We start from the raw sequence: 23,915 nt of genomic DNA on the forward strand, positions 1-23,915 counted from the left end.
GGAAATAGAAATAGACATCCGTAGAAAATGTATTTGTTGACAAGATTAGCTTTCACACAGAGAACTTCACATAATTGTAAGTAAAGATAAAGTTTCCATCTAAAAACAAGTGCAGTGTAGAAAATACCAAGTCATCTGAAAAAACTGGATAATCTGAATAGTATTTGGAATGAGATTTTTAGAAGCCTTTTCAAGTCTTCATGTGTATAAGTCCCTGACCCTGTTCTGAACAAAACACCAAGTCATGTTTTCTAGCTTTGGAATTCCACTGGAAAAGGATCCATTAGATACACCACAGAAAGCTTTGAATTCTCTCTACTGGTGCAATGCAACACCTCAAAATCTTTAAATCGGTAGAAGGTATAATTTAACTGAAAACTCTATGTTAAAGTTAAAATTTTAAGAAGGAAGTAAATTAAACTCAAGTTAGCAATTCCAATATGGGGGAAAAAGCAGTAGATTCTGAGTGAAAAACTATGGCCATACCTTTTGAATGCCGGCTTGGGACTCCAGAACGTTATTCTCTGATCCGTTGCTTCGGTTGATCATCCGCCACATTTGGGAGTACATGCTGTCCCTCTCGAAAGGATTCATTCCCTTCATGCGAACATGCTCATACACTGCAGAGTCCAGGACCGTCCCGTAAGGGATATCGGTTTGCTTGGAAAGGTCCTGGAGAGACCTTGATAATTGGAGGAGAGGAGACACAGCAAAGAGTATTGAGTATTTTCAAGTGGAAGCAAAAAGTAAAACATGTAAATACAAATCTCAAATTACTTTTCTTATTTTGTTGTTTCTTAATATTAAGATGTAATATATAAGGAGAAATACTATAAGGGTGTGTGGCACTTGCATGGAACATGACAAGACAAAAATCATTGTTGAAGGAAAGGTGGAAATTTCTGGTGATAGGACAATGCTTTTTTGTTAAACTTCTCTGCAAAAAAAAAAAATCTAGCAATCCATCAAAGCAAAGACAAATTAAATTATATTGCTAGATAATCATATAATCATTTAGATTTTTAATATTTTCAATGTGTTATAAGCCTCAAGCCTGTTTTCTTAGGTGGCAAGTCATAAATATTTTTATAAAATAATTACATTTTGCATAAACAACATGTTTTGGGTAGGTGTATACTTAAAAATTCATACTTGTAATATTCATTGCTTATTGAGTGGCTATTACATACATGCTAGGCAACTGGCATACGTTATCCTTCCAGCAATGCCTCATGTTTATAACTATTTCACCCATTTTATAGACAAGAAACCTAAGTAGGGAGAATAAAGGACTAGATCAGTGTGGCACAGTCAGTGAGGGATAGAGACAGAATTCAAATATAGATCTGACTGGCTCCAAAAACCATATTATTTCTACTGCAAGATACTGACTCTTATTTCTATATTTCTTTTGCTAGATTGGCTTTAAGTGTCTTGTGTCTATGTGTGTGTGTGTGAGAGAGAGAGAGAGAGAGAGAGGGAGAGAGAGAGACTTCCATTTGGATTCAAACAGAATAAATTTCATTCTTCTGGAAAGCTGAGTATGTTTTCAGTTTTCTCTTTTACAGAACAATGCTCTGGGATTTTCAAATCAATCTTTGAGTTACAGATGATATCTACTTGTCCCAGGTTATTCATCTCTAAATTGGTGGTCAGTCTCCTTATATTTGAATTTCTGAGTCACTCTATACTTTCTAACTTGGAGAACCAATCACCTCTTCACCAGAACTCACTGAATTTGTGTAGGAGCTCAACTCTAATGACTGGCATTTAAGAACAAATACGTATTTTTGGCATACTATTCAAAATTAGATGCTGGCACATTTCAAACTCACTAACCTCTGAGAATGGGAGCAGATGCTTTGAAACACCATAGTGTATTTTGAACAAGAATAAATAACTACCAGCCCTCCATAACCATGGGCCATGAATCTCATGTTATGAGACCTCTGACCTTTTGATCTGTTTCCAGATGGAGTTTGCTGATGATTTCCTGGGGGTCTTTGCAACCAGCACTAGCATTGGGCAAGGGTATTGGGAATATTCTTGCAGGTCACCAGTTTCCATCATGTGCAAAACTGTTGTAAACAATACATTATGAGCCGTATTTGTTAGAGGACTATTCGTGCCAATTCCTAATGGTAACTCTCAGCAAAATTTAATCTACATTTTGCTGAGTTTTATATGCTTCATGTATACTACATATTATATGGAAATGAGTGATACTGTGATAATTTCTTTTTGCTCTACACTTGTGCTGCATAAAATGATACACTTAAAATTTACTATTTGAAGGGAAGAATTTTCTGGAATATTCTACAACTGTTGAGCTAATTCTACCATTCGTAAAAGATAAAGTGACAGTATACGTGAATAATTGAGGGCAGAGGCAGGAATAAATGTTAGCTACATGGGGCTAGTGTACAACCTACTAGCAGAGTGACAGGGCATTGGCTCCCGGGACATACCATAATTATCTTGGTAGTAGTATAGCTATAAGAATTTTGTATCAAAAGAGGAATTTATTTCTTATTTACTACTGTTTTCAGTAGTAGAAGTAAAACTATATTCAAAACATTAACATTTTAACATATTCCCCACTATTTAGTGATGCTCTAAACTGGTAACACAGGAGAAGGAAAAGAAACATATCCATACGGGTTATGATGGGCCTCATGGGCTCAATATCTACAAATATGAGGGGCAAGTTTAGGCAGATGTACAGAGCTTGCACTCTCTAGAACCTGAAGGTGCGTGGCTGGAGAAGACCACGCTAGGATTCATCAGAAGCCCTCCCAGGACAGGCCTGGCCACTTGTTGCTTAGTTCTGGCAATCAGTACTGATCATCACTTTTAAAAAGTTGTAACCTGGCGAGATCATAGTCTAGGGGAGAAAAATGTTTCTGCCTGTATCTAAATATATGACTGGCTTGATCAAGTAGTCATACCAGTAAAACACTGTTAAATAAATTAATGCTCCCTCTTAGCTTTCCATGAAAAGAAAATTGAAATCAAGTATTAGGATCTTTAATATGATCTAGTTTCTGTGACATAATATCACCTTAAACATTAGCTTGAAACCTGAATACAGAATTACAGTAGTTTTTTAGATGGTGAAACTACTTTGTACACATAAAAGAATTTTAAATTCACGTCGTAATATGTTGCTTATGTGAAGTCTTTGTGTCAGGAAAAGGAAGTATATTTTCAACATATTTCAAATTTAGCAGAGCATTTTGTAACTTAGAACAAAGGCATGTTCCCTCTCGCTTCTTTTCTGATATCAAGTTCAGCTTATAAATTTGCCTTGAGATATGCTTGCAATAAAAATTACAGCTTGTCTGATTCAGTGTCATTCCATTATAGTACACCAAGACAGCACAGCAAAGGTGGCAAAAACAAGATGAGGCAAAATGAAGTGAGCACAAATAGCTTTTTACAGAAAGAGAAGGCTGTTTGAGGAGCCCAAAAGAGAGGAGGGTGCCTATTATAAGCAGTGATTTTGCTATTTTCATGCTCAAAAGATTTTACAGCAAGATCAGCAGAAATGCTATGGCCTATATTATAAGCCCTAAGAGAAATCAAGTAGGTTATTCCACAAGTGGTAATCCTCAGAGACATTCTATCTTAAGGCCAACATCTGAGAGGATATTATTTAGACATGCCAACTCGTTGTAAAATGCAAAACAATTATAAAATAGTCAATAAGCACCTAATACATAAGTTTACCTTGGCAAATACTACATTTCTTTAAACAATCTGCAATGTTTACCCAAGACTCAGAAGAAACAGGAAACCTAGAGCATTCTAGAAAAGAGTTAGCTGTGAATATACTCATACACTAATATATTCGGTTTCTTACCTACCCATACAAAACCAACATACACTTACAGGAAACTCAGCAAATGATCACTGTGCATCTCAAACACCTGAGCCGTCCCCTCCCAACCCCAAACCCAACTCATGCACACAGAGTAAAAACTGAGTGTCTATAGCTGTAAGTGGTGAATGATAAAAGAAAGCAAACGCTTTGCCACTCTAATCAGCCTTATTTTCTCGACATCTTACTGAGATTCTTCTTCTGTTTCTTGTACTAGGGTCCCATATGACAAGCAACCCACTAAACAACACTGTCTGATAGGTAAGTGATATTTACTTCCATGAACATTACATACACTGAGAAACTGTATGATTAAGGGTACTTCTGTGGAAGGAAATTTTAGGAATTTGGGTGGATCCAGGCTGATTACAAACTCTTTCCATGAGAAGAATAAACTTACAACCCTTCAGGCATTGAAAATTAATTTTGATACATGTGATAGTCTGATATTAGCTGTATCTGATAGCACAGCTTTGATATTAGGTTAGTTAGATTTTAAAGTCAAGCAGGTCTATTATTTGTGAGCTGTATGATGTTAGGCATTCCTGTTAATGTTACTTTCCTCATCCATAAGTGGGTAGAGTAACAGTGCCCTCCCCAAAAAGTGATGATTAGAGGACCTGTCACATCAGCATTTGATCAAGTTACCTATTGTCCTTATATAAAGATTATTATTATAATGATTCCTCTCCTCATAATGTCCTATTTAATGATTTCCAATGGATTTTTTTTTTTGGCGTATGGCAGGATGACCTTTTATTCTGTTAAAGAGGAAATTCATGAATTGGAGTTGAATTAATGTCTCATATCCTTTCTAAGTATAAGAATGTATGAAACTTTGATACTAAATGGTCATAACTTTCTTCACAGCAAATTCTTTGGGACACTTATATGACTTTGTTAATGATATTGTGTTATAATGAATGTGTTGCTACTTACATTTCTAAAGCTATCAAGTAGTTAAAAATCTAATTCCTATCCCCTCTGCAGTGAACTTTCACTCATATTTTTACCTGTTTTCCTTTAATAAGAGAATAGCTCTTACCTATACAAACTTTAAAATAAAACGATCATAAACCTTTCTTTTCCGTGCATCTCCCTTCCTTCTTTTCCTTCCTTCCTTCCTTCCTTCCTTCCTTCCTTCCTTCCTTCCTTCCGTCTTCCCTCCCTCCCTCTTTCTCTCTTTTAACATTTGAGCCCGGTGGTGTGGAATGCACACCAACAAATGACAAGAGTGAGCTGCAAGCTCTAGCTCTGGGGAATTTTAACTCGAATCCCATTTTTAATGGAATAGAACACGTCAACTCAAGTTATCACATTAGAAGGATTTTTCTTCAAGGGGAAAAAATGGAACATGGTTGATAGGATAGGTATTGCGTGCTTCAGCCAAAGGGGCTGACAGTGAGAGAGAGACAGACACATAGGGGTATATTAAAAGTGTCTTCCAACTCAGTTCAGGTTTTACCCCCATAATCTCTCCCCAGTTTCCTTCTCTGGATGCCAATTTCAGCAACTGCCAAAGAGCAGATATTGCTGGGGTTCCAAGGGCCCATTGGCAACTAATACAGAGACTGCCTGGTGCCCACTGCAGTTCACTGGTTGCAGGAGCTGTGAGTTGTCCTGGGCAGGGCACAGAGACAGGTTTTCCAAGCACAAAAAGTGCTTCAAAATTTGACACTTAAAAAACCAACTATATACCATAATAGAGGGCCAGCAGAGTGAGCATTAGTGTCATTGAGATCCAAGAAGCAGAAAAAAGTGTTGGACAATGGATTGAGGTGGTCAGGTGAGGCGGGCCTACCACGCAGAGGTGCTCCAAACAGTTATGCACTGGGACAACCCTTCGTTTCTAAAAACATGAGTTTTGAAGATGTAAAGATCTGAGTTTCAGTCCTTGAACAAATTATTTAAACTTCTCCAAACTGCAATTCCTTTCCCTATTAAACAGGGGAAATAATAATTTTATAATAAGGTATCTGGAGGTTTGAAGTAGATTTTAATATGACACTTACTGTTTAAGTGCTCAATTACTGGTAGTTGCAATCATTAACTTATTACTGTTATTATTGCTACTTTGTTTTCTAATATAATTTCTAGACTTGCCATCTTTTTATTTGTCCTACCAGTTAGATTCATTCTTAGCTAACCCCTTTCTCACCTGTGGCCTTTCTCTCTAACTCCCCGAGCCCATTTCATCTCTCATCAAGTTGTACACATTTTACCTTCTACATCTTGCAAATCTGTCACTACCTTTGCCTTTCCATTGCTAATACCCTCATCATTTCTACCTAGAAGATTATTTCTAAGTTTTTTCCCCGTGTCTACTCCAACCTACATCTAATCCACCCTCCCCACCACAGCTAAAGTGCTGTTTCTGATGTCAAATCTCACTCTGTCCTTGCCTTATTTAAATACTTCCTCTATACTCCACCGCCCTTAGAAAATGACTCAAACTCCATAGCATTCAAGATCCTTCAAAAATTTGCCCTAAACACTTTTTTTTTTACCATCTTCAAAAATAACCATTTTCTTCACTGTATTCACATTATAGGGCAAACATACCACTTCATCATTCCTCGCGTGGTAGGAGTTTTCTCAGCATAAGATCTTTCCTTGTCTTCCTGGTGAATTTCTTCCCTTCAAGCTTAAACTCAGCTGCCTCTTCAGGGCTCTTCTAACACTTAGAATATGTTCACATTTTAGCATTGTGTTTTGAAATTTTATTTCTTTGTTTGCCTCATCAGAATACATACTGCTGACAGTATCTATCTATCTATCTATCTATCTATCTATCTATCTATCTATCTATCTATCTATCTATCTATCTATCCATCCATCCATCCATCTATCCCTCTATCTATCTATCTTCACCTTCAAACTCAGAACCTAGCCCAGGGTATGGAAAATAGCAATCAATGAGGCTCATTTCATCCTAAAGACCAGCATTCCCACTAAACTAGGACTGCATAAAAATGGGATTTTTACTGTATGTTACTAGCTACTCTGGGTGACTAATCATGGCCAGCAGTATTTTGTAGTTAAAAAAAGACTTTTTAAAAGACAACTTTGGACATTTCCCCTGTATCAAAATCAGCTGCAAAAGCTTTATCAGATAGCCAGTGAATTGCTTGACAATTTTGTCATGGATGTAAAATAAATACATTCAGAGGAAAGGCAAATAAAAAGAACAATTAAACAAATAAGAATGAAAGAAAAATCTGGAAAAGCTGAGGTTATAGTCCAAGAGTCTGGTAGACAGAAGACCCAGTAGAAGTGGAACGTCTACCCCTGAGAGGAACACTTATCTGTGTAGTGTGGAAATACAGCCTACAAGTAGTGGTTGGTTTGATGAATGACTAAAATACCAGAAGCAAGCTGAAACAGTGAAGAAAACTACTCAACTAACTCTGTTAACTGAAATGACTTAAAAATATAAAATAATTCATGGTTTTAATAGCTGAAGAAGAGGTAAGCACCAAAACAAGAGAGAATAGTCACCTTTGGTAATACTGAGTGTTATTAAGAAAATTAAATTGCAGGGTTTTTTTCTTTCAAGAGTTGAGTATTTCCATAAAGAGGAAGAAGTCTTGGGAATAGGAATGCTCTACTTATAGGAGAGCAGGAAAAGAAAATGAAAAGGCTTTCCATCTTCTCATTTGCAGTGTAGCCAATGGCCACTCGTGCTTTGAGAAATCACATACTGAATCTCAGTAGCTCCTTTTCCTCAGTGAAGTTTTCCAAACTCCTCAGATATATGTTTGGAAAGGAAGTCTGATAAAATACAAGGGGGTATCAAGGGTAAATGGTTGGAGGTAAGCAGGATTCGAACACTCCCTGATTCAGAAGAAAATTTGGTGTGCAAATGGCTCAGCCCACACTGAAGAGCTCAGTGAGAGTCATTTTAAGTGCATGAAGGCTTCCACTGTTTGATGAAAGCAGGCTCAGGAAAGAGTTCACTGTTCTTTAGCCCAATGGTGCTAGGTTTCTTATTTTAAAAAGATTAAAGTCAAAGTAACATTAGTGAAAGAAATACAGTTCTTTCGTAGAAGATTATATTGTATAGCATACAAGTATAATTTATGGGGCAAGGTAACTCAGGAGGGGCCCAGCCACGGCTATCTCTAGTGGAGAGAAAGTATCAGCACTGAAGTGTTTGTGTCTTACTTCCTCTTCTGGTGCCAGAATTTTTTCCTTCTCAGGACAGCAGAAGCTTGAAGTCTGAGGCCAACAAGCTAGAATGATATTAGGCAGGGCAGAGGGCTAGAATTCCTTGTGAAGACAGGGAGGCCCCCTGGAGGAGATGGTGCTTTATAAGAGGGGCCATATGAGGACCAAAGAATATGGAGGATTTATACAGGAAGATCGGAAGATGAGAATGGCTCTGTGTGGGATGCTCGAATAAAACCTAAGTGGTGCATCCTTTTCCAATTCCTCTGTTCTGTCCCTCTCCCCACTTCTGTCTTAGTCCTTCACATGCCCTCACACCTGCCATACGGTACAACAGAGCAAATGAGATGAAAGACAGCGTCAGGTCTTTGTACTCGGAACTTCTTTAGAATAATCATTTGATCTATTTTTAAGAACTATTTAAATATCCATGGATTCCAAGAGTGCTTGGTCTAGAAAGTGTGCAGCAATACTTGTGAAGAGGACACTGCTCTCTTCCAAACACTGTCCCTACATGGTGGATTGATAGGCATGCTGGATCACAGCCCAGGAGGTGACTTTCAAGTTCTTCCTGAGAGATTTAGGAATATATTCACCCCCTCGAAAGTAGTCAGGGGCAGCCCTACCTGCCACATAGTATAGATAGGATGGTCACAGGTAATACTGAATTTATATAAAATAGATGCACTTAAGAAAGATGGATGTCACGGACTATGCAGGGGACATCCTCCTGCACTTGGAGGAACCTGCATTTCCCACACACATTCAGAAGTTGATTCAGACTTGCAGATATGATAGGTCATTTTAGAGAACCCAGAGGAAGGTGGAAACACTGTCCTTGCTGCTGTGATGCATATTAATAAAGATGATTGTTAAACTCTCTCCAAAATAACAATGTTATATAAATACAAGAAAATAGTCATCTGAAATCTGATTGTCTTGCTTGACTTGTTAACAATCCACATTACTACTCGGAACTAATTCTGTCCTGTTATGAATCCTGATATGTGGCAGACATTATATTTTTCCACCTGCTGACAGAATGATCATTTATGACCCTGTTCTCTATTTTAAGAGGCTTATTAGTTAAAACAATCTTTCACGATCTATATATGTATGTATAGATATAGATACATACACTAATTAAGCGAGAATCCATCATAAAAAACCCAGTATTCTGTGAATTCAATTGCTCTGCAATTTCCTGTGCAGTTTCTTTCTTATATACCATGAAATAGATGCAATATTTATTTAGATAGGACAATATGAACAAATATGAAATTATCCTAAATTCATTAAGCTTACCAGTGATTGTCAGCTAATTATAAAATTCATGTTAGAACAATATCCTCAAATAATCTGATAAACTTCAACAGTAGAACTAGTGGATTTTTATGTTCCTGTATCATTGAAGATACAGAAAGGACTTGACTAATGCCCATGAATTTCCCTGAGGATCAACAAATTTCAAAATGAAGTTAAGAAAGAATCCTAATACAATCATAACATCAGAGAATTGAAAGAGTTTCTGGAGGTATCTCATAATTCAATTACATTCCTTGAGGCACAGAAGCCAGCCTCCAAAACTGACTTTATTTTTCTTCCTAAGGCATTTTTATGACTTAGAAAACTTAATACCAGGCAGTCTTTATTCATGCCTAACCTAAATCCTCCTATTTCATATAAGCCTCTCATTTTGTCCTCAGTCAAATGGATAATAGGTACTCACCACCTCTAGGACACTATTTCTTTATGCAATAAAATGTTTTTTTTTTTTCATTTTCATCCTTCAGCCTTCTCTTTGCTGAGTTAAACACTAAATCCCTTTAGTTTTACTCACAGGATCTATTACTCCCATTTTTACTTTGTAATTAACTAAGTCATCTTTTTTCTCTTCTATTGCAATTTTTTGCATAATTTATGGACCTTATAAATAGATCATGGTGGTTTAAAAGTTCTGAACAACTTTTATACTGCTAGGTGACTTGGGTCACTTCCTTTATAAACACCAATACTACATTTCAAATTTATAACTGACAGATGATTCGCTCTGAAACTGCCTTCATCCTCTAATTTTGAACTGTCACAGATACACACACACACACACACACACACACACACACACACACTCACACCCAGAGTTTGATCTTTCCATCTCTGAGTGAATTATCAGATATTTGTCCTTACTAAACTTCACCTTACTTCTAATCACCTTGTTTAATTTGTCAAGGTCCTTACAAATTCTTACAGTGTGGTTCTAGTCAATAATCACCCCTACTCAATATAAAGTAATCTGCATATTTAATAAGCTCACTCCCTATTCCATACTTCAAACTAACACTGAAAATGTTAATTAGAATCAGGGCCAGCACTGAGTTACGGAAAAATTTCATTCAATATACCCTCCAAGGCTGACACTGAACCATTGATCTCTACCTCACATCTGGACCACTAACAAGCTGTGATACAATAAGACATAATATTACTACATAAAACAATGACCCAAATAAAATACAGTGTGCTTTCAAATGAAGAATCAATAGTAATTTGTAATTTTTTCCCTATAAGGTCTTTAAAGGAGCTCAAAACATTAATCAAAGTATCAGATTATTCCTAGTGGAAAGAAACAACTGGAGAGAAAGAATTTATCAGAAATAACAGTAGCGCTAATTTAATAGCCTATTTGAAGACCCAATGAAACACTACTGTGGAAATAAGGTGTAAGGTCATTGTTTCAGTGGAGATTCTAATGAATCTAACTAAAATAAAAAATCCTGGCTCTTCATAATACAGAGCAGGGGGCCAGGTGTCTATTGATCACTGAAAATTTCCCAAAAGAGATGTTTTCCTTCTTACCAGTACATTAGGTCTGTGGATTTTTAAAAAAATATATTTTTTGTATCATTCAGATAAATTATTCTATATTCCCAACTAGGTATATTTCTTTTTTTTTTAGAAGTGTCAGCTAAAAGCAGATATAAAATGCATGTCCTATTGCTCAGAGTCAGGTCTTATTCATAGCCACTTGCGTTGCAAATGTCCAGCTGTTTTTTTAATGTGCTTCCCACTCTCCATTCAGCAGTGAATGTGGAGAGTTCTGCAGCATCTCTCTCAGAAAATGGCAACCATCATCTGAAAAAGCAGCCCAGCCAACTGGCTGCAGATCTCGTCCCTTGCCTTCCCCAAGACTTCCCCTGACCTGGGGCATCTGGTGCTTTCCAACCTTTCCCTTGGGCTAAAAGATCAGGGTTGGAGAAATGAGGGCTGTGGTAGGGGTGTGTGGAGTGAGTGATTGTGTGTGTGCAGGGGTGGAGGAGAAAGCCATTAAAAATAAATTGACTGTCTTTACATGACAGGAGCTTGTGGAGGACCTAAGAGGATCAGAGAACTAATGGGGTCAAACAAATACTTTGTGGAAGTCGGCACATCAAATTGCTGGTGTGATGGTGAGCTGGACTAAGAAAGAAAGATGGGACTAGAAAAACAAGGTGACAGAAAAAAAGCAAAACAAGAGTTTCCTTCCAGTTCTGTCTTCCAATCTAGGATTTCTTTTATTAAGTAATCGACATACATATATACATTTTTATCATTTATCCCAGACCTTGTTTAATAAGATACCACATTTGTATAATTGATATAGAAGTTTATAGGTGAAGGGGCATTGAAAAATAACTTAATTAAAACTGTTGAAAAAAACATTTGGGGAGTGAGAGGAGGAACAGATCACATTTGCAAAGATGGGAAACTAAGGTACAGATTAGTTTAAAAACCTGCATTATTTAGCAGCAGGAAAGAGACTTGAATGCTCAAACCGAGGTCTCCAGTCTCCTTCAGCAGCGTTCTGCCGAACAAGCCTGCCTGCAGATTCCACTGTCACTCACGCTCAGCACCTACTCTTCCTACATTAAGTTCATGAAAGCGCGGGCCATGCACACAGGCTCCTCTGCTACGACTGAACAGAGTACTCCCAGGTGTAGGTGTTTTACCGCCTTCTCATACTTGCGGGAGATAGAATTAATTTATTCAGTTGACTTCAGGTGAGGAAGGAAAATAACAGGAAATAGGGAGGAGACAGGAATTTATATTCCCGAGTGCTTAATAGGTTTTTAGATTAAGGCTGGAGAGACAGAAGGAAAGGAAGATTTGACTTGTTCAGAATAAGTCAGCTTGTGCAGAAGAAGGAGATCATCTGAGAGGTTGTGAGAGCTTATCAGTTGGGGCAAAATTTTCATCTTGGTGCGCTCAGTGTAAACAGAGTCCATAGCCATGCTAAAATAGCCCTGTTCCTTAAATGCTCACTGAAGGGTGGCTTTGAAAGACCAGCGCATTTCTGAGAGGTTTTTTGTTTGTTTGTTTGTTTTCAAACAGAAAGACGAAATCCCATCTAAAACATCTAGATGGCTATATGTTTATAAAACATCCATCACTGTTGTACTTCAGTGCTTTGACAAGTAAGCCATTTCCACACTGAACGGTATAGAGTAAGGAGATGAATGTCTTCCTCCGTCTGCAGTGTCTGTGTACCCTGAAGCTCAGCCTCACAATTCTGTACGAAACCAAAACATAAAAAGCCCAACTTGCTCCAGCCACCTTGATTTTGGCTGTTCCTAATAAAGTGTGCAATTCCCCGCTGAGAGCTAAGAAATAGCCTCCTACTGGAAGACTGAAGTGGGGGAGACACTAAGGAAAGCCTGGAAGCAACCAACTCTGGGCTCCTTGTCTTATCCTGGAATAACAGGACAAAGAAACGGCTTTCATATTTCTTTCTGATTTGTTATGAGGTCTATAAACAAGTCATGGAGTGCCATAGTCTCGGGTCAGATTCTGAGAAATCCCTTTCTGGTTCATTTATTCAATATTTACTTGTAACCAACTGTGTACTCAGTAAGGGACTAGATAAGGCACTGTGTTGCTGTGAAGGTGATAAAACCATCCTCAGGAACATTGTAATTGGGAAGATAAAACAAGTAGAATAATACTACAGGACAAGGCTAGGTAGAGTTCAGGGTGTAAACAAGGCAGACACAAAGGCATTCAAAACCATAGCCATTAAGTTTGGTTATGAATACTCTGTGAAAAGCTACGCAGAGGAAGTGGTATATGAGCTATGGGTTACAAGAGGGGGAATTAAAGAAGAATTAAAAGGGAAAACTTGCCTGACGAGTAGATGTGCTGACCCAGGCCTCTTGTTAGTCAGTATCAGTAACAGCTTGACCTTCGTGGTAGTTAATCAAGCTCAAGTGAGACAACAAAGGGAATCATTCCGGTAAGTCCTTACTTATGCTTAAGATCAGATAAGGATTGCTGATAGGTTTTTTTTTTAACCTTTGTGGGAGTAAGTGGCTGGGCAAGAAAACAGCACCCATGAGGGAGGGCAGGGGTAGCTGTGCCAGAAGCAATAGTGGCGGCAGGGAACTTTGAGGTCTGGTTGAACCAAGTAAAAGGAATACTGCAGTATATGATATTATGGACAAAATGGTAAAAAGAATTGTTATCAGTACCATCAAAAATGGCGTGGAAGGAAGAGTCGTCCAAGGAACCTACATGAGCTTCTGGGAAACAAGCAGAAAAATGGAAGCAAAGCCCAGGTAAGGAGTGTCCAGGAACTGTGCTGTCATTTATGTCTTTTTCCCCCATTTATTCTTTACACTAAACTTATGAAGTGGAACTCATTCTTTCCCTACCCTTAATGAAAATAAGGCTTAAAATGATTATGGAAAATGACAAGATCATTTAGCTACTAAGTGGGAGAGAATTTAAATGCAGATTTATTTGAATCCATGGCTTCCGGTGCCTGTTTCCAGGATACCATGTAACTTAGAAATATCTGGAATTAACTTAGCTAAATATAATTCAGCCATTAATTCTTTCCTGCAAAAATCTTTATTTTTCAAAAATTTGATGCTGACGATTTTCATTCATTCACATATTCATGAATATATTATTTATTTATTTCATTCAATAAAGAGCTAGTGTATTTGCTAATTGCAGATGTTATGGGCCACTGGTGAAGAAAAAAGGTTCTAGTGCCAGACTGCCTGGGTTTACTACCCTAGCTTTTAGTTTTGTCATCTTCAAAAAGGAGATGAAAATAATATGTCTCCCTTGGGGCTATTACAAGCATTAAATGAGACAATCTACGTAAAGCATTAGGGAAGTGTCTGTTACATAGCAAGCACTCAGTCAATGCTGGCTGCTCTTATTCATACTCTGTGCCAGGCACTCTGAGAGGCACTAGGGGCACAAACATGAATAGGACGTAGTCCTTGCCATTGAAAAATTTATACTCTCAAAGAGAAGACACATGCATAATGACTAATTGAGCTTGTGCAAGTGGAAGATGCCAGAAGAGAAGAATGGAAGTCTGGGTCACTTTAGGGAGTGGGAACAGCACGTAAATGCCACAGAAACATGAAATGTCCAGCAAGAGTTTGGCTTGACTAGAGCGTGAACAAGTGTGAGAATGGATTAATTGGTGTTGGTAGACAAAAAAGAGGCTGATCAGTTTTTGAAGAGTTAAGTAAACTCTGTTGATAGAATTGAAGTTTATTTTGATAGAATGAGGTAATAATGGAGTTTTCAGAGCCAATTTTAAGGATGGAAGAAGGTAACTGTATGGACTCCACACTCTGGAGGATAAACTTGAATGGGAAGACAATGGACAGAAGGAAGTAGTGGTTGAGGTAGGAGAAAAGAGAACAAGAAGTGAAGCAGCAGGCAGGGGAAGTCTGGGTCTTTTACGGCCTCATATCAATGGAAGCAAGAAAATCAAGAAGAAAAGCAAGATTTAAGAAAATGGTGAAGAAGAAACAGGAGAGGGAGATACAGTCAGCCTCTCCATTTTGAAAATAGTTTGTTAATCACACAATATAATCCACCAAGCAGGCTAAAGAAAAAAATCATCAGAGCACATCAATTGATGGGAAAGTAAAAGCATCTGATAAAATCCAACACCCATTCATGATAAAAACACATAGAAATAGAAAAGAATTTCTTCAACTTGATAACAAATATCTACAAAAATCTTACAGCTGACATTATGCCTAATAATGAGAGAAAGATTGACTGCTTTGCAAGATGGGGAACCACGTAGAATGTCCACCCTCTAGTACTCACATTTCTAGTCGGCACAGAAAAGGTGACAAAAGGAAATACAAAGTATACAGATGAGAAAGAAAGAAATACAACTGCTCACTTTTGTAAATGGCATGAAGATTTACATAGAAAATCCCCCCGAATCTACCAAAACTCCTAGAACCCCTAGAACTCACAGCAAGATCATAAAGTAAAATCAGTGTATGAAAACAATTGTATTTTTATCCTAGCAATGTATATGTGGAAACCAAATTCAAAAATCCAATTTCTAATCACTGGGGAAAAAAGAAATACTTAGGTACAACTTTAACATACATAAGACTTATATGCTGTAAATTACAAAATGCTGATGAAAGAAATCAAAGATCTAAATAAGCAGAGAGATATACTGTGTTCATAAGCTAGAAGATTCAACACAATAAAGATGTGAATACTCCCCAAATTTACATACAGATTTAATGCAATTCCTATTAAAATCCTAGTGATACTTTTATGTACATAAAGACAAGATTATTTTAAAGTTTATATGGAAAGGCAAAGGAAGTAGAATAGCTAAAATAATTCTGGGGAAAAAGAGTAAGTAGGAGGAACTTCTATACTCAATTTCAAGCTACAGTAATCAAATCTATGTTATTGGCAGAGGGACAGATATGTAGATCAGTAGGACAGGATTGAGAATTCAGAAATAGACTCATACAGTGTATCAACTGATTTTCCTTTACAAAGATGCACAAGCAATCCAATGAAGGACAGATAGTTTTTTTCAGCAAATGCTCCTGGACATTTCAATATTCATAGGCAAAAAAAAAAAACTTCAACCTAAACTTTACACCTAATACAAAACATAATTCAAAATGGATTATGGATTTAGATGTGAAATGTAAAACTATAAAGTTTTAGAAGAAAACAGTTGAAAATTTCGGGGATCTAAGACTTGCTTGAAAAGTCTTTGACATAACACCAAAAGCACAATCCTTAAAAAAAATGGATAAATTCGACTTCAACAAAATTTAAAACTTTTGTTCTAATGTGAGACCCTACAAAGAGGATGAAAAGACAAGCAATAGACTAGGAGAAAATGTTTGCCAACCACATATCTGACAAAGAACTTGTATCTAGAACACGTAAACAACTCTCAACAGTAAAAAGCAAATGATCCAATTAGAAAATGGACAAAAGAGATGAAAGGACTTTTCACGTAAGAGGATATAAGGATGGCAAAAAGCACATACAAAGATATTGAACATCACTAGCCACTAGGAAAATGCAAATTAAGATCACAGTAAGATATCACTACATTCCTATCAGAGTGGCTAAAATTAAAAAATAGTGACAACACCAAATGCTGGCAAGGATGCAGAGAAATGAGATCCTGCATACATTGATGGTGGGATGTAAAATGGTGCAGCCACTCTGGAAAACAGTTTGACAGTTTCTTAAAAACGAATCATACACTTAATACATTATCTAATAATCACACTCCTGAGCATTTATGCCAGAGAAAAGAAAACATCCCCACAAAAACCTACACATAAATGTTCTTAGCAGATTTATCTATAATGGCTAAAAACTGGAAACAACAAAACTGCTATTCAATAGGTAAATTTTAAACAAACTGGTACAACAGTACCATCAATTACTACTCAGCAATAAAAAGCAATTAACTATTGATGTATGCAACAACTTGGCTGGACCTCAAGGGCATTATGGTGAGTGAAAACAAAAGCCAATTTCAAAAGGTCACATACTTTATGATTCTAGTTATATAACACTCTTAAAATAATGAAAAATACAGGAGTGAAGAACGTATTAGTGGTTCCAAGGGTTGGGGATGGTGGGGAAGAAGGGGTGAGTGTGACTATATAGGGGTAGAAGAGGGGAGATTTCTGTAACGAAGGAATCTGTATCTGTATTGCAGTGATAGTTACAGATTTCACACTTGTGATGAAATGGCACAGTACTATATGTACACACTGTACCCATGTCAATTTCCTGATTTGGATATTGTACTATAATTACTGAAAATGTAACCAGTGTGGGAAACTAGGTGAAGGGTGTATGGGTCATCTCTTTACTTTTAAAGAAAGTTAACTTAAATATTAATAGAACTTACTGCTTTATGACAGATTATGTATTATACATGTTCTGGCCTTCAAATTTTACTCTACTTTCTAATTTGCTCAAAATAGACTTGTGTTACTTTTATAAGAAGAAAACATATTAAAATTGAATAAAAATAGGTCTGATTTCTTTGTTGACGGCTTAAGCCTAGAAGTAATTAATAGGCAGGATGGGATCCATGAATAGCAAACCTTGAGATGCAAATTTTTGGCAAAATTCCACCTGAAAAGTATCCTAACCAGAGTGATTTCTAGAATTCCCTCACAATTGTAACTCTCTTCCTCCCCGTCTTTTTAACTAAGAGGTAGTAAATCGCATCCTCTCTTTAAATATCTTAAAAGAATAAACTGAGGCAACAGTCATGGATTTACAAGAAATGTAAATGTTAGCCTAGAGATATAAAGTTTCTCAAGCTAAATTTCTCTTGAATTACCCTTAATCTTTAGATATTTTCAAATAAAGAGCCCTTGAAACAAGAAGATATGTGGAACAGGTTAATATCAAGTAGAGACATACTGTTAAGTGCCATAAGTACATGTACATTAGACACCTCTACTGAGTTTCATGACACTCCTCCATTTTTTCCCTCCCACTCACCCTCCTCTGCACAGATAAAGCTGTCTTGCTTCAGTGATGTCACTCTTCACTATCTCTAGGAAAAATTCCAAATTCCTTCACACTCTTTACCATGCCCTTTAATTTGTGATCCCACCCTCCTTTTCTATTTCATTTTCTGCTACTTTTACATCACCTGTCTCAACCCAGGAAGGAAATTAACATATCTTGGTCATCTACCCTTTGCTCGATACTCTTTTAGGAGTTTCATACCTCTTCTATAAGCCACTCCTTCAACCTGTCGAAATTTATCCTTCAAGATCAAACTCTCAGATGATACCTCACAGAACTTCTGTGATGCCCAATAGTGTCTTTCCTTTCTCCTCCCTTTCTTTCCAAGTTACTGACTTAAATCACTCTTTCCCTTATGTTCATATAGCCTTTTATAAATAAATTTATCATAGCCCTATGTTATTGAATTCTACATTGCTATTTGCCCAAATAGATTGTTTCAGGGATAGTATCTAAATATCTTTATAGACTAGACACCCAGCATAGTGTTTAAATATCTACAGTTGACTCTTGCACAACATGGGTTTGAACTGTGAGAGTCCACTTAGACACAGATTTTTTACATTAAAATCATATATGTACTATAAATATATTTTCCTTATGATTTTCTTAATAACATTTTATTTTCTCTAGCTTACTTTAATATAATACATATAACACAAAATATGTGTTAACAGTTCGTGTTGTTGGTAAGGTTTCAAGTTAGCAGTAGGCTATTAGTAGTTAAGTTCTGGGGGATTCAAAAGTTAAACATGGATTAGCAAAGATTAACAAATGGGACTACATTAAACTAAAAAGCTTTTGCACAGTGAAGGAAACTATCAACAAAATGAAAAGGCCACCTACTGAATGAGGGAATATATGTGCAAATGATATATCCAATAGGGAGTTAATATCCAAAATATACAAAGATCTCACACAACTTGACATTAAAAAAAAAAAAACCTGCTTAAAAAATGGTCAGGGGATCTGAATAGACATTTTTCCAAAGAGGACATACAGATGGACAAGAGGCACAAGAAAAGATGCTCAAAACCACTAATCACCAGGGAAATGCAAATCAAAACCACAATGAGATATCACCTCACACCTGTCACAATGGCTGTTATAAAAGAAGGTAACAAATAACAAATGTTGGTAAGGATGCAGAGAAAAGGGAACACTGGTGCACTGTTGGTGGGAATGTAAACTGGTGCAGTCACTATTGAAAACAGTATGATAATTCATCAAAAAATTAAGAGCAGAACTACCATACGATTCAGCAATTCCACTTCTGGGTATTTATCCAAAAAAAAAATAAAAATAAAAATACTAATTTGGAAAGGTTATGTTATTTTGGATTTGAAATTTGAATAGAAAAGCTTATGCATCTCTGTGTTCATTGAAGCATTATTTACAACAGCCAAAAAACAAACTCAGAGTAAAAGAGCTCAGATTTGTGGTTATTAAAAGTGGGGAATGGGGAGAGAGGGAACTGGACAAAGACATTCAAAAGGTACAAACTTCTAGTTATATGATAAATATTACATTATTAGAGATGTAATGTACAACATAATAAATATAATTAATAGTGTTCTATGTTATATATGGAAGTTGTTAAGAAAACAAATCTTAGGAATTCTCATCACAAGGAAAAATAATTTTTTTCTATTTTTTTATACTGTATTTATGATACGACGGTCTCTGAACTTATTGTGGTAATCATTCCATGATGTAAGTAAGTCAAATCATTATGTCATATACCTTAAATATATATAGTACTGTATGTCAATCGTACTTCAATAAAACTGAAAGAAAAAAGTTATATATGGATTTTTGACTACACAGGAGTTGGCACCCCTAAGTCTCACATTGTTTAAGGGTTGACTGTATATAGATATATAATTAGTTGAACTGACTGAATGAAACTAATATATTTATTTAGGAGTTTTTATAGTTAGGAATACCTTCAATTTCAAAAGTATTATTGTAATGATCTTTTTAATAGTAACTTACCAAAGATAGTTATATAGCTCCATGGGGGCAAAGGAAAGGAATAAATCGTTTCATTAGAGAACACCTGTCAGTTGCTACCATTCTCTCTTTCCCCAGACTGGGAGACAGACGTAGAGTTCTAAGCCCAGTGATCCTCACTGTGTAGAACTGAGAAAAACAACAGCTCAGTATTTTTTTTCCTTTCCAAAATGTAGACAAATATGAATGCAAAAATCTTGTTACTGGTATGGGAGGGGAAAATGTGGTCTCCTCCAGTGAATAGAATACTTATGAAGCTCTTTTTGCATATACTTGGAAAGAAATCCAAAATTAGTTTGATTCAGTGGCTGCATTAACTCAGTATTTTGTTTAGCCCAACCTCAACCATTATGAAGAATAAATGCATTAAACATAAAAATATGGAAGGATGTTGGGATCTCTTTGAATAGACCCAAGTTTACTTATTGCCCCAGGACATGAAAGACCTCAAGTTGACTGGACCACAGACCAATCTGACTTTAAAGTTATTAATGACTATAACCATACAACTATGGTTTTCCCCCAGCTCTTTTCACTTTCATATGTGAAATAAGTATGGTTTTGAAAATTGCATCACAATAAAGACTAATGCAGTTCATGTTGATGATGCTATTATCCAATATTTATTCTGAAAATACCTTTAAAGCTTCACATGCTCCATTTCACCACAGCCACTTTTAACCTGGTTGCCAACAGGGAAGAGTACATTCCATTTTCTAAGTATTTGAAAACAATTTAGCTATGTGTTGTTACTGTTCACTGACAATGAAAAAGCCCAGATGTCATTAGAATCTTATAGAAACTACACATACTTTCCTTTTTAGAAACTGAACTGTATATATCAAGAGTGTGTCGCAACCTGTCACATCACATCACACCACGCTGCAGAACATGGTTATGTTGGGCCGCCCCATCACTGAAGGGATATGAAATTAAAATTTTGAGTTATCTTCTCCAGGGAAAATTCACTTTCAAAATTTTATTAAAGGCAAGTGCCACCAGAAGGTTAGATGCCAATAAATATCTAATTTTGAAAAAGGGGTAAATTTTATAAAATATATTCAACTTTCAAAGAATAAATCTATTGGATTTCTCCTACCAAACTATGAGTTTCTGTTAACCACCTGTTTAAAAGTAGCTGCTTTCCAATCTCTCTCTTTCACTGACATACCTCTAACCATCTCTGCCCTTCCTGGTGTGGAGAAGTGACTTGAATTTTAGAGATAAAGATGTGGTTGGTATATGTTTGCTAATGGCACGGCAAAATTGGGCTGGGAAAAGGTACACATATGAGTGTTGCTTTATTTAATCATGAGCAAACCTTGTGAATATAAACAATTACACGAAGCATGATATTGAATGATATTGTGGAAAGAAGTTTTTGTTTTTTCTAAGAAAATTTAGACTTGGAAAGCTTGACATTAGTTACAAATGGAACTTTGAATGTTTCCAAGAAACATTGCAATTACGTTTACCAACACAGCTGAGGCATGAAATTAGAAGATATCTTTAAGTTTGGGGAGAGAATCAGGTTTTTTAAAAAACTTATTTGACTCTGATTTTCCCCTTTCATAATCAGTCTACTGATAAGATTAGAATGAAGGGGAGATTTATTATACCCACTATTGACTTTTCATAATGTCAGTTGGCATTAGAAAGAAATATTTTTTTAAAAAAAATGAATGCTTAGTTATTTTGGATTGTGGAACTACACTTGAGGGAAAACATCATGTGCAATTATTACATTTTTCCATTAGATTTTACTTTATAAAAATCTATGGATGTAAAAATTTGATAGAGGCTTTTGTTCCCACCGCTACTTCATGAAAGTCTAAACACAAATTAATGCTGGCAAAGTTAGAAATGACTACATAGCTCCGATATACACACATCATGAGGTCTGCAACCTCAGTGAAGCAGTGGATCAAGCAAACAAATTGTAAGAACCACCAAGAGACAAATTACAAGATAAGGAAAAACCAGTACGTAAGGTCATGGATTGGTATCGGACCGATGTGGGTTAGATTTTCAGCTCTGACACTATTGATTGTGTTATCTTGAGCATTTAACTCAATAAATTAGCTTAATAAATCGATAATAAATTCTCAGTGAATGTATCTGTAATTTTTATTATTATGATTGTTATTGTCATATGCTGTATAAAATCAATCATTTTATTTATATTTTTCATTTACTTATTTAAAAGTGTTTCAAAGTCAGATCTGAGCTACATAGGTTTTTAGTTTAAGTACACTCAAAATATAAGTTAAACATAATTGCTAAGAGGTATATTAGTGAAATAAAATGTTCTGTTTAAAATTTTTAAGACTGTTTTTCTTAATGTGATTACTATTGACTGGATCTGCTGAGCAATCTTACTTTGAATGGCAGGTATCAATTATAGATGTAATTGGCTGATCTTGGGATTTATGCCTACAGAATTGGTCCAACACAAAAAAATCTCCTAACTTTTGATACTTTATTTCCTCAGACAAACTGAGGATTTGAAGACTGTCATTCTTTTACATCACTACGCTTAGAATAAGTCTATGACACATCATTTATAATGTTCCCTAAAAACAACTGGCCATACAAACATACAAGGGTGTGGAATGAGGACTTAGTATGGTACAGTTAGAATCTAGGTTCAGGAATGAGACAGATTTAAGGTCTGGTCTTTAATAAATTACTTAATAGCTGTATAATTTGCAAGTTACTTATCTTTTCAACTTCAGTTCTAAAATGGGTTATTAATACCTGGTACGTATTTCAAAAGATGGTTTTAAGTCTTAAATGAGTCAGTGCATGTCAAACATTTAGCACAAAGTCTGGCATCTTGTGAGTGCTCAATAAATGTTAATTATTAACTTCATAATTTTACTAATTCATTGATTTCTCGGAATTTTGTAATTATTTTCTTTGTTGCTTAGAATAGGATACTGATGGGATCATCAGTTTAAATCTTCCATGAGCTTCACTCTAGATCACTTACGGCACACAGAACTGGCTCAAAGGGTAGTAAGTTGAGAGGGCCTGAAGGTTCTGTGCCAAAGAAATAATTGGGAAAACAACTTGAAGGGTATGATCTGATGAGAGACGTTGGAAACATCATTTTAGCAAATGGATGAAATAACTGACTGTTACTATTATTAGATGAATTTTAGGATTGCAATTTACATACTACAAGCAATTGAAGAAAAATTACCTATTTCTTTGTAGATCATTAATTCTTGAATTTTTAGTATTGTGCTGTAATAATTCTGTAACTACTAATGGAATTCATTGACGTACTTTTTTAAAGGGGAGAACAACTCATATTTTCTCTTAAGGACAAATAAAATCCCAAATAAATTTCTTGCCAAATCTAATTATTATAATTTTGAGCTGTCAGTTTTGTTGAGAAATGAATGTTTTTTAACTTTAGAAAAATTCACACTACCTTGTTTTTGGATGAAGAAAACATTTTCAGAAAGAATTTTCTGAAACCAATAGAGAGAACATTGTGTTTTAGTAAGGCAGAAGTTGTATTGTGGTGCTGACCTTATGGCCTGAAACCACATAAGCTAAACTTGCCAGGGTAAGTCAAAGGCCTCTGGGTTCTCAGGGCTCATGGGAAAGTTATTTGTGAAATGGAATACTGACTTAGACAGCATTTAGGATTTAAGGTACACCATAGCTAATGACAATTTACTACCACTGCAGCTGGAGAAACAGCCGCAATAATGAGCACATTAGCTATAATGCAAAGAGACAGTGTAGTTTCATGTCTTGATAGTTACTGTCTCTCTCTCTGTCTCCCTACCTATCATCCGTCTGTCATAATCCAATGGCTCTCCAACTATTTACTCAGTGCATAATGGGACAGACTCAAAGCAAAGACTGATGGTGTCAAACTTGAAATAAATATATTTTGATAATGAATCCTTTCTCTGTCCTTTATCATAACATTGCCCAGACAGAATCATATTTTATGGAAGTTAAAATTCTGAATGTGTTATCCTTCCAGGAAAAT

At 36.0% G+C, this 23,915-nt stretch overlaps 1 protein-coding gene across 1 annotated transcript in view; it reads right to left on the reverse strand.

The window, feature by feature from the left end:
* GRID2 (glutamate ionotropic receptor delta type subunit 2) overlaps nt 1-23,915 on the reverse strand; it is a 1,264,409-nt gene that overhangs the window by 197,799 nt on the left and 1,042,695 nt on the right. Inside the window, exon 13 of the mRNA XM_072940458.1 lies at nt 487-682. Within this exon, the coding sequence (XP_072796559.1) occupies nt 487-682 (196 nt within the window). The remainder of the gene's footprint in view (nt 1-486; nt 683-23,915) is intronic.

Source organism: Vicugna pacos, chromosome 2 (assembly GCF_048564905.1).
Source record: "Vicugna pacos chromosome 2, VicPac4, whole genome shotgun sequence".
Taxonomy (NCBI): Eukaryota; Metazoa; Chordata; class Mammalia; order Artiodactyla; family Camelidae; genus Vicugna; species Vicugna pacos.